The sequence below is a fragment of the Aotus nancymaae genome, unplaced genomic scaffold (genome assembly GCF_030222135.1).
Source record: "Aotus nancymaae isolate 86718 unplaced genomic scaffold, 86718_ANA_hifiasm-v0.15.2.pri h1tg000028l, whole genome shotgun sequence".
Taxonomy (NCBI): domain Eukaryota; kingdom Metazoa; phylum Chordata; class Mammalia; order Primates; family Aotidae; genus Aotus; species Aotus nancymaae.
In genome coordinates this window covers 6,942,193-6,953,241 of record NW_026988441.1, presented here as the reverse complement: position 1 = coordinate 6,953,241, position 11,049 = coordinate 6,942,193, and the positions used below count along the sequence as shown (strand labels likewise).

The 11,049-nt window shown below is 53.0% G+C and overlaps 2 protein-coding genes across 5 annotated transcripts in view; one reads left to right on the top strand and one right to left on the bottom strand.

Annotated features, from left to right (window-relative positions):
* The first annotated feature begins 434 nt into the window (after nucleotides 1-434).
* On the top strand, nucleotides 435-5,738 carry EMP3 (epithelial membrane protein 3 (MAM blood group)). Of its 2 annotated transcripts, none has more exons than XM_021668525.2 (5): nucleotides 435-685; nucleotides 1,920-2,012; nucleotides 2,597-2,699; nucleotides 4,502-4,642; nucleotides 5,489-5,738. In XM_021668525.2, the coding sequence occupies exons 2-5, from the start codon at nucleotides 1,935-1,937 to the stop codon at nucleotides 5,656-5,658; spliced, it is 492 nt and encodes a 163-aa protein (XP_021524200.1). In that variant the 5' UTR covers nucleotides 435-685; nucleotides 1,920-1,934; the 3' UTR covers nucleotides 5,659-5,738. The 2 variants fall into 2 exon arrangements, with proteins under 2 accessions (XP_021524200.1, XP_064237155.1); XM_064381085.1 differs by lacking the exon at nucleotides 435-685 and adding an exon at nucleotides 1,589-1,812.
* An 893-nt stretch (nucleotides 5,739-6,631) lies between these two features.
* The window catches only part of TMEM143 (transmembrane protein 143), a 29,287-nt gene continuing 24,869 nt past the window's right edge, over nucleotides 6,632-11,049 (bottom strand). For all 3 annotated transcript variants that reach the window (XM_021668518.2, XM_021668520.2, XM_021668517.2), the window contains 2 exons: nucleotides 8,287-8,476; nucleotides 6,632-7,718 (listed from right to left, as the gene is read on the bottom strand). In XM_021668518.2, coding sequence (XP_021524193.1) covers nucleotides 7,504-7,718; nucleotides 8,287-8,476 — 405 coding nt within the window. In that variant the 3' untranslated portion in view covers nucleotides 6,632-7,503. The remainder of the gene's footprint in view (nucleotides 7,719-8,286; nucleotides 8,477-11,049) is intronic.

Below are 11,049 nucleotides of genomic sequence, written 5' to 3'. Positions count from 1 at the left end.
ACAGGCGTGAGTCACCTTGCATTGCCGAGTTTCACAAATTTCACCTCCCATCCTCTGACCCTCACCACAGGGCCAACTTCACCAGCCCAATCTCCATCCATGCCACGGAAATCTGGCCTCCTTTCCCAGACTCCTCTCCAGCCAAGCTCCATCAGGTAAAGCAGACATCCCGTCCCAGGACAAGACCTCAAGACCCAAGGGTCCTAAGAATCGGGCCCTCCCACTCCTGACGCTTGCCCCACCCGAGGGCCCCATTCCAGGAGTCTCTCATCTCAACCCTGGGAGGGAGCCCCAGATGATGACTGTCTGGGGGGATTGGGTGGGGGCCCAAAGAAAGAGGAACCGGAGTGCCTGGGCCCTCCCACTGGCAGCCGACCTCAGCTGGGTGCGGTGAGGGTGGGTATAAAAGGGTCAGTATATATTAAGAGGAGGAGAGAAAGAAAAACGGGAGCAAGAGAGGAGGCCCAGAAAGTGAGGGCAGGAGGGAGAGAAGAGAGGCAGAAGGAAAGCGAGCGAGAAAGAAAGGGTTCCGGATTGGAGGGGAGAGCGAGGGAGGGAGGAAGGCGGCTAGGGAGGCGGGGGGGGGCCTCGGGAGGGTGGAAGGAGGGAGGAGAAGGGCGGGGCACGGAGGCCCGAGCGAGGGACGAGACTCCGACTTCAGCTCTGACTTTTTTCGCGGCTCTCGGTAAGTTTCCAGTCCGTTATTCCGGCCTGAGACTTCTTAATTTACTTGGGAATGTAGCAGTTTGGGAAGGACACCCCCAAGCTGGGAGAGATCCCCTCACTCTTGGAAATCCTTGTAACTTAATAAGTGATCTCCTAGTACTTGAGATGGGGATATAGGAAGGGGTGGGGCTGGGCAAAGTTTTGGGGTCCCGCAGAGCCCTCCACGGGAAAACTTCCTGCAGTTTTTCCTGAGCGGTGTCCACTCTCCTCCGAGGGCCCTAAGATCAGGGCATTGCATGACAACACCCCAAGTCTGGGAGACCTCTAGTTCTTCCGTTCCTGGGCACCAAAGGGTCCTGGGAAGCTAACTCCTTCTTCTCAGGCCTCTCTTCCCCCCAGCGCGAATCCCATCCATTTCCTCCAGAAGATGTCCAGCAGGCACCAGTCTGGCAGCAGGGTGGGGTGAGGACCTCGTGGACGTCGCCAGGGGCTGGGGTTTCCCTGGTGCTTAGAGGCAGGGGGGTGGGATGAGTCACTAGATGACTCACCAGGTCCCCCTCCTCCCCTCACCCCAGGAGAGGAGTGGTGTGAATCAAGGATGCCTGTCGCTGGGGGCAGCTCCTCACTCCTGATACATCGGGGTACAAGGTGGGGGTCTCAACTTGAATGTTCACTATCTGGCCTGTATGTACCCAGAGACAGGGCTCTGGGGAGAAAAGAGCCACATTGCTAATCCTCCTCATTCCGGGACCCCAAGAGTCCATCTCTGGCCCTCTCCACCCCTGCAGCCCATGAAGAACTCAGGAATCCAGGCCCCAGCCCCCTCCTCCCTGAGAGACCCAGGAGTCTGCACCGAAGCCCTTCCTCCATCAGGAGACATCTCACCTACCTTTCTGCCAATATATATATATATATATTTTTTTTTTTTTGAGACAGAGTCCTGCTCTGTTGCCCAGGCTGGAGTGCAATGACACAATCTCTGCTCACTGCAACCTCTGCCTCCCGGGTTCAAGTGATTCTCCTGCCTCAGACTCTCGAGTAGCTGGGAATACAGGCACGCGCCTCCACGCCCAGCTAATTTTGTATTTTTAGTAGCGATGGGGTTTCACCATGTTGGCCAGGCTAGTCTCCATCTCCTGACCTCAGGTGATCCTCCTGCCTCTGCCTCCCAAGGGCTGAGATTATAGGCATGAGCCACTGTGCCTGGCCTGTACCAACCTCTTGAGACTCTGTCCCCTGCTCCCCCTCCCCAGGCTTCCACTGCAGCCATGTCGCTCCTTTTGCTGGTGGTCTCAGCCCTTCATATCCTCATTCTCATCCTGCTTTTCGTGGCCACCTTGGACAAGGTAAGCCTACTTGGAGCTCAGGGCCCTTCTGCTCCCCTGCACAATCCCACCACGCCCCTCCTCTAAAAACACTCTGACCCCACCCCTTTTACCTAGTATTTATTTTACTTATTTTGAAACAGGGTCTCACTCTGTCCCCCAGGCTGGAGTGCAGTGATTCGATCTCGGGTCACTGCAACCTCGGCCTCCTGGGTTCAAGTGATTCTCCTGCCTCAGCGCCCCCCAAGCAGCTGGGATTACCAGCACCCACCATCATGCCTGGCTTTCTGTATTTTAGTACAGATGGGGTTTCACCATGTTGCCAAGGCTGGTCTCGAACCCTTGGCCTCAAGTGACCTACCCACCTCGGCCTCCCAGAGTGCTGGGATGACAGGCCTGAGCCACCAGATTGACCCTTTTAGCTCCACCTCCAATGCCTCTTCCCTGTTCTGACCCCACCCCCTTTCACATTAAATCCTAGCTCTCCCCAGTTCCGCCCCAGCCCAGAAACCTCGCCCTTTTCCTAACCCTCCCCACAGTCTCCCTGACCCTGTCCCCTCTCCTTTCCTAACCCTGCCCCTTGTTTCATTCTCTGTCCATCCCAGTCCTGGTGGACTCTCCCTGGGAAAGAGTCCCTGAATCTCTGGTATGACTGCACGTGGAACAACGACACCAAAACATGGGCCTGCAGTAACGTCAGCGAGAATGGTGAGGGGTGAGGGGGCGGGACTGGTCTGCAAAGGGGAAGGGAAAAACCCCTAGTGTCCTCATAGGATAGAGAATTGGGAAGCCCTCAAAGATGGAGTGGGCGGGGTCCAGGCCTGAATGGCTGAGTGCCTAGGGCTGATGCATGTCCCGCCTGTGTGGATGTACCTACCTCTTGTTCTTTTTTTTTTTGAGACGGAGTTTTGCTGCTCTTGCCCAGGCTGGAGTGCAGTGGCTCTATCTTGGCTCACTGCAACCTCTGCCTCCCAGGTTCAAGCGATTCTCCTGCCTCAGCCTCCCGAGTAGATGGGAGTGCAGGTGTGCGCCACCATCCCTGGCCAATTTTGTATTTTTAGTACAGATGGCAGTTTCACCATGTTAGCCAGGCTGGTCTCGAACTCCTGACCTCAGGTGATCCACCTGCCTCAGCCTCCCAAAGTGCTGGGATTACAGGCGTGAGCCACTGTGCCCGGCCAGTACCTCCTGTTTTGAAGAGGCCATATAGATAAAAGCCTCCTCCTCTGACTCAGAAAGGGTGAGACGGCATGCTATAGGTTTAAGGAACAGAAAGAAAGCTCCCAAGATTCTGAGAAGACTAGATTATGTTTCCAAAGCTCTAAGGAGATGGGGGTGGTGCTCTGAATGGATGCCTGGGACCAATTTATCCAAGTTCCCAGGGGATGGGGCTGAAACCACTTTAAGGTTCTAAAGGGGGCTGGGCGCAGTGGCTCATGCCTGTAATCCCAGCACTTTGGGAGGCTGAGGCAGGTGGATCACCTGAGGTCAGGAGTTCGAGACCAGCCTGGCCAACACCATGAAACCTCGACTTTACTAAAAATACAAAAATTAGCCAGGCGTGGTGGTGCACTCCTGTAATCCCAGCTACTCGGGAGGCTGCGGAAGGAGGATCACTTGAACCCAGGAGGTGGAGTTTGCAGTGAGCCAAGATCGCACCACTGCACTCCAGCCTGCACAACAGGAGTGAGACTCCATCTCAAAAAAAAAAAAAAAAGGTTTTAAAGGGGTGGGGTCAGGTGCATTGGAGTTCTAAAGTAAAGTTATAGATATGCTGCATCTATGTAAAGTTCTGTGTGAAAGATTTAATGCAAAACTAAGATTAAAGCATGTGGCCTGCTCTCACCACTTCTATTCAACGTTTTGCTGGAGTTGCCAATGCAACAAGGTAAGAAAAAGAAATAAAAGTCATGGGAAATGAATAGGAAAAAGTGTCTCTATTCCCACTAAACATACTGTTTATGTAGAAAATCCTTTAAAATTCTGCAAAGTGGACAGGCACAGTGGCTCATGCCTGTAATCCTAGCACCTTGGGAGGCTGAGGAGGGGTGATCACTTGAGCCCCAGAGTTCAAGACCAGCCTGGGCAACATAGGGAGACCCTGTCTCTACAAAAAATTTTAAAATTACCCAGGTGTGGTGGCTTGTGCCTGTGGTCCCAGCTACTTGGGACGAAGGGGTGAGAGAACTGCTGGAGCCCAGGAGGATGAGACTGCAGTGAGCCATGATTGTGCCACTGCACTCCAGCTTGGATGACAGAGCAAGACCTGGTCTCAAAAAAAAAAAAAAAAAAAAAAAAAAATCTGCAAAGCAACTACTAGAACTGAGAAGAGAATTTAGCAAGGTCACAGGGCTCAAGGTCAATGTAAGTGATACATCTAAGTATCCAAGCTTGTATGGCTCTAAAGGGGAGCAGGGATGGGGCAGAGAAGGGTCACATGGTGAGCAAGCAGGTGGAACTGGAACTCTGGACCCACCGTGACGTCCCCCTCTGTGTCCTCCTTACTGCAGGCTGGCTGAAGGCGGTGCAGGTTCTCATGGTGCTCTCCCTCATCCTCTGCTGTCTGTCCTTCATCCTGTTCATGTTCCAGCTCTACACCATGCGACGAGGAGGCCTCTTCTATGCCACTGGCCTCTGCCAGCTTTGCACCAGTGAGCACTGCCCCTCCCCACCCCAACCCCCCAATAATTGAGCAGAAGGGAGTGGGCTGCGTCAGGATGCTGGGGGCCCTGAGAATGGGCCTGTTGTAGAAGAAAACAATTTTCAACACCCCAGGAGCCACAGGAGGTGCCTCTGTGGGCTACCTCTCTGCCCCCAGGGATTGCTGGGACTTGTAGTTTTCAGTGGCTAATGATAGTTGTGGCTTGTGCTTATGAGTCATTAGGGAACTTAGGGCTTCAGGGAGCCAGGGCTGGGGTAGGAGTTTCGTAGTCTTGGTAACAGGTAAATAGTTTCAATCCCAGGAATTGGGGGTGAGGTGGGGGGATAAGCTAATTAGCACCTCAGTAGAGATCTCTGAATCATGAGTGATGGTATTTATGTCAACCAACTGCTGTTTCTCGCGTGCATATTGTGCATCAGACACTTCAGGGAGTTTTGCTTATTTTTCAATATTTTGACTTCAAGCGCAATGGGCTAACTTAATCATAGTCCTCAGTTTGGAAAGCATCCCCCTAGGTTCCTGCAAAGCCTCTCTGTTGCTTTATTAATATACTATTGGCTTATAGAAACACACTCAAAAATATTCTTTGGATGGACAGAGAGATATTATAGTCCCATTTTACGGAAGGGCAAATGCGACCTAGAGAGATTATTAAATCAGTCACCCAAGGCCGCCCTGCAGTTGCACGGCGCTGGGGAGAGAACGACAACTCCCAGCAGGCAGCGGTGCTGCCCACTCGGCCTCCGGCGCTTCTTTGCCCCCCGGGGATGTTGGGAAATGTAGTCTTCCTGGCGGGGAGGGGTACTGCGTGATGCACGGTTTCCGTCTTCTCCAGGCGTGGCGGTGTTTACCGGGGCCCTGATCTACGCCATTCACGCCGAGGAGATCCTGGCGAAGCACCCGCGAGGGGGCAGCTTCGGTTACTGCTTCGCTCTGGCCTGGGTGGCCTTCCCCCTCGCCCTGGTCAGCGGGATCATCTACATCCACCTGCGGAAGCGGGAGTGAGCGCCCCGCCTCGCCCGGCCGCCCCCACCCGCTCCCGGCCCCACGCCGCGCGCCCTCCAGAAAATAAAACTAACCGCGGGCTCTCCTTTGATCTCCTTCCTTCCTTCCTTTCGCCTCCCGGGACCCAGGCTGCGCACGCATGACCTCTCCTGAACCTAACAGGGTCCCCACTACCAGCTGCTCAGCCCTCAGAATGCCCATCTCCCAGCCCCCAATCCCTTCCTCCCGAGGACACAGGAGCCCCGACCCAGGCACCTCTTCCCTCCCACAGATCTAAGAGCCTGGGCCTTCCCTTCTCTGGGTGACAGAGCAAGACTCCCTCTAAAAAAAAAAATCTGCACAACTGTACGTGACTACCCTATCTCCTCTGTTCATCAGGTCCTGGGACTCCTCAGGAATCAGGTCCTTCTAAGATCCTCTTCCAGCCTGGCGCGGTGGCTCACGCCTGTAATCCCAGCACTTTGGGAGGCCGGGTGGCGGATCACCTGAGGTCTAGGAGTTCAAGGCCAGCCTGACCAACAAGGAGAAACCCCATGTCTACTAAAAATAGAAAATTAGCCAGGCATAGTGGTGCATGCCTGTAATCCCAGGTACTCTGGAGGCTGAGGCTGGAGAATCGCTTGAATCGGGAAGACGGAGGTTGCAGTGAGCTGAGATCGTGCCATTGCACTCCAGCCTGGGCAACAAGAGCGAAACTCTGCCTCAAAAAAAAAAAAAAAAAAAAAAAAATCCTCTTCTGTGACCATCTTTGTTTCACCAACCTCAAACCTAGCATCTCTTTAGGACTATAGCTTTCTCTGTCTGGGACCCCAAGACCTAGTTAGAGTCCCTCCCTTTTTTCCAGGATCCAAATGCTTTCCTTCCCTCCAACTCCTGCAGCCATCCCACTCATCCAGATAGTTTTTAAAATAATTTTTTAACTGCTCCTACAGAGCAGGGTTATCCTAAAGGCCGTGTGTTGAGAGTAGCCTCATGCAGACTTATTAAACATGATTTATTACTTTGGGAGAGGAGAGACACGGGAGAAATTGACAGACCAATAAATATTGCACGGGCTGCTGCTGGTGGGGAGATCCAGACCGAGGTAGTTTCTGTAGAAAGGGTGAAGTACCTGGGCGAGGAAGGCACCTGAGATTGCTGGGGAGCCAGGTTGGGAGCGAGTCTTGGCGGCAAGGGTGGTTTCTGGTTCACCTACCTAGCACAAGGTCCCCTAACCCTTTCAGCCTAGACACCCTGATCAGCAGCTGACCAGCTGGCCTGCCATGTAAGCAGCAGCAATTGATAGCAAGATCAGGTTTCCTTTAGAAATTCTTATTGGTTGCTTCCCTGCAGCGACAACCGGCTGCCCAAGGTTGATGGAACCCAGCAGCTGTCACTGGCCGTTTGCCAGGAGGCGGGGCTAAACGGCCTTGGTGCACATGATGGGCAGTTTGCCTGGAGAGGGCTAAAAAAGACAATGATATATAGTCTTGGGAGGGCATGGTTTTAACAAGCCTACCTGGCGGTTTGCAGAAGCGAGAGTCGAGCAGCTGTGATAAGCAGACACCCCAGCTCCTCAGCCAACCCACATTCGGATGTTTATGGTGAGGGTGGGACTAAGAAATGAAACAGAAGCAGAGCTAAATCGCTTTGATTGGCTGTTCATCGAAGGGGCGGGGGCAACTTAGCAACTGCTGGCTATTTTGATTGGCTGCTTTGCTTAAGCACACAGTGTAGCAAAAATAATTACCTGTCAGTTATTAGAAGTTGGAGTGAAAAAGTATAATAACCGTAATTGACAGACTGTCGTGAAGGAGGCGGGGCTTAGTTCCTAGCCTGCTGACTGGGCAGGGAGGTAGATTCTACTCAGGAGTTGTTACTGCTGGGTGTGGTCTGCGGGGGTTCGGAAGTGATTGGAGCCAATGGGTCTAGTTTGGGGAAACCTGGGGGTGGGAACAATCCCATGCTGGGGGTCAGGGCCTGCAGATGCGCCAGGGCCCGAGTTCCGTTGAAGGCCACCTCACAGCCTGACTTGGCTAGAAGCCAGTTCTCCACCTCTGACCGGAGCCACGTGGAGGTCTCTGCAAGGGGAGAGGCAGGTGTTCCGAGGTCACATTGAGATCGGGGAAGATACGGGGTATCAGCGAGGAGGGGTAGGGCAAAGAATAGGAAGGGCCTGGGTTTAGAAGTCAAGGGGTGAACTTGAAGCTTGGAGGGGAGTGGAACAAGACTGGGGAGGCTCGAGAGGGTCAGAAGGCCCAGCTCTGGGGCTCTCGTCCGGAGACAAGTCAGAGGCTTTTGGGCAGGGAAGGTGGGGGCTTCTGTAGGGAAGGGGACCACCTGGGGCCCACACAGGGAGCGCTCAGGTTCTCGTAGGGAGCTCCACCTGAGCTCAGGTGGAGGAAAGAGTGCCAGGAGGGGGCCGTGCCATTGAGCCAAGGGTCCCAACCAGGCTGAGGTCAGGAAAGGGCGGTCACATCAGGGACCAAGATCGGAGGCTGGATTCGGAGGTCCTATCTGCTGAGGCCAGATCTCTTCGCAAATCCGTCAGGTCCACCCGTTGGAAGTGGGGGTGGGGACGTGTTTCGCTGGGGTGGGGCCTCGCGGGGGTGTGGCCCCTGGGCGCAGGGTCTCAAGGCCACGTCCTACCTTCGAGTGGGCCTGGCGTACCCCCTGGCCGCCGGGCCAGGAAGCTGTGAGCCAGCAGCGCCTCCTTGGTGTGCTCATCCTGCGCACGCAGGGCCAGGGCGCTGAGCAGCTCGGAGTTGTTGGACGTGCTGCGGTAGTAGAGCATGTGCGCCAGCTCCAGCGCCTGCGCGCTCCGCCGCTGCCCGAACATCTGCAGGGGGACAGTGCCCTGTGGGCTCGGTTCGGAATGCGCCCCCACCCATACACAGCCCCCGGGGTCACCCACGCCACATACTCCCCTGGGGAGGCGAGGAGGTCCTACCCAGACTTCTTCAGTAAGGGTTCCCAGAGCTCAGTCGGGGGATCTGTTTGTGGTTTTTCTTTCCTTTCCTTTCTTTCTTTTTTTTTTTTCTTTTTACTGACACAGTCTCGCTCTGTCGCCCAGTCTGGAGTTAGTGGCTATTCCCAGGCAACTCATAGCGCACTGAAGCCTTGAACTCCTGGGCTTAAGCGATCCTCCCACCTAGGCCTCCTAAGTAGCTGGGACTACAGGTGTGTGCCACCAAGCCCGGTATTTTTTGTAGAGATGGGGTTCTCCCTGTGTTGCCCAGGCTGGTGTCAAACTCCGAGCCTGAAGCGATCCTCGCTCCTCAGCCTCCCACAGTGCTGGGGTTACAGGTGTGACCCAAGGTGCCAGCCAGGGATCTGTATTTTTAACACACGTGCCCTCGCGGGTTCCAGTGGCTAGGAGACCACCAGCCCCATTTGGCCAACAGTTTTTAGCAACCATTGTACTGGTTTGCTCATCTGAGCCACGTATTAATGGATTTGCTCAAAAAATTTGCAGATGATAGGAGTTTAAGCTTTGAAAGATTTTGTTACAGGCCCAGTGCGGTAGCTCATGCCTGTAATCCCAGCACTTTGGGAGGCCGAGGCAGGCAGATCACAAGGTCAGGAAATCGAGACCATCTTGGCTAACACGGTGAAACCCTGTCCCTACTAAAAATACAAAAAAATTAGCCGGGTGTGGTGGCACAGGCCTGTAATCCCAGCTACTGGGGAGGCTGAGGCAGGAGATTCGCTTGAACCCGGAAGGCAGAGATTGCAGTGAGCCAAGATCATGCCATCTCACTCAGCCTGGGCGACAGAGTGAGACTCTGTCTCAAAAAAAAAAAAAAAAAAAAAAAGATTTTGTTACAATAAATTCTTATGTTTTAGAGACATAATAGTATTTCCAGGTAAGTCTAGGTAGGATTTGCTTCAAAACCATAAACCATCCAAGAGTGGGAGAGTAGGGTCTTTAGGGGAAATCTGATTGACTATTGCTAATTGTTGATGTTGGGTGTGGCTAATGGAGTTTATCATATTATTCTATTTCTGTATTTGTCTGAACTTTTCCATAATGAAAAAAAAACAATTTAAAATATTAAACTGCAGACCAAGTACAGTGGCTCATGCCTATAATCCCAAGAGTGAGAGGCCAAGTGGGGAGGATCGCCTGAGCCCAGGAGTTCAAGACCAGCTTGGGCAACATGGTAAAAGCTTTGTATCTACAAAAAAAATTTTTTTTTTTTTTAAATTAGCTGGGTGTGATGGTGAACACCTGTAGTCCCAGCTACTCAGGAGGCTGAGGCAGGAGGATTGCCTGAAACCAGGAGGCTGAGGCTGCAGTGAGCCATGATCATGCCACTGTACTCCAGGCTGGGCAACAGAGTGAGACCCTGGTCTCAAAAAAAAAAAAAATTAAATTGTAAAGAGAAGAGGAGAGGGGAAGGATGGTGGGGGGAAGAGCAGTCTGGGCCCCGCTGTCTCCTGGCTGCCCCCTTCCCCATTACTGTCCTTGCTCGGAGCCCTGTTCTCATCATTGGTATTGGTAAGGAATAAGGGCATCAGTGCCCTCTGGGCTCTCACTGAAAACCTGTGTCCAGGCCAGACATGGTGGCTCACACCTGTAATCCCAGCACTTTGGGAAGCCAAGGAGGGCAGATTGCTTGAGGTCAGGAGTTAAGTCATCCTGACCAACATGGTGAAACCCCAACCCCGTCTCTACTAAAAATACAAAAATTAGGCCTGACATGGTGGCTCATGCCTGTAATTCTAGCACTTTGAGAGGCTGAGATGGGCAGATCACTTGAGGTCAGGGGTTCGAAACCAGCTTGGCCAACATGATGAAACCCCGTCTCTACTAAAAATACAAAAAAAAAAAAAAAAAAAAAAATTAGCCAGGTATGGTGGCAGGGTGCCTGTAATCACAGCTACTTGGGAGGCTGAGGCAGGAGAATCACTTGAACTCGAGAGGCAGAGGTTGCAGTGAGCTGAGATCAGTCTGGGTGACAGAGCAAGACTCTGTCTCAAAAAATAAATAAATAAAAATATAAAAATTAGCCAGGTGTGGAGGCATTTGCCTGTAATTGCAGTTACTCAGGAGGCTGAGGTAGGAGAATCACTTGAACCCGGGAGGCAGACATTGCAGTGAGTCCAGACTGTGCCGCTGCACTTCAGCCTGGGCGATAGAGTGAAACTGTGTCTCAAAAAAAAAAAGAAAGAAAGAAAGGAAAGAAAAGAAAACCTGTACCCAGATTCCTCCATTCAGCCACAAAATGAGCTCAGGGTCACTGGATCCTCTAGCTGGCAGGCCTGGCTGCCTGACTCCAGTATGCCCTTACCAGCTGCGAGCCCTCAGTAAGACCTAAGTCCTGGGGCAGCACTGTCTGTAAAACAGTGCCGATGCCAGGGAGAGTTCAGGAAGCCAATACACAGTGAAGAAAACATTGAGACAGAAGC

What these genes read in the sequence shown, in the direction of transcription:
- EMP3 (XM_021668525.2), top strand. Translation starts at nt 1,935, where the DNA reads ATGTCGCTCCTTTTGCTGGTGGTCTCAGCCCTTCATATCCTCATTCTC. An exon ending in CAGTAACGTCAGCGAGAATG is followed by an intron (nt 2,700 to 4,501) that starts GTGAGGGGTGAG and finishes TCCTTACTGCAG; the next exon opens with GCTGGCTGAAGGCGGTGCAG. An exon ending in CCTCTGCCAGCTTTGCACCA is followed by an intron (nt 4,643 to 5,488) that starts GTGAGCACTGCC and finishes CGTCTTCTCCAG; the next exon opens with GCGTGGCGGTGTTTACCGGG.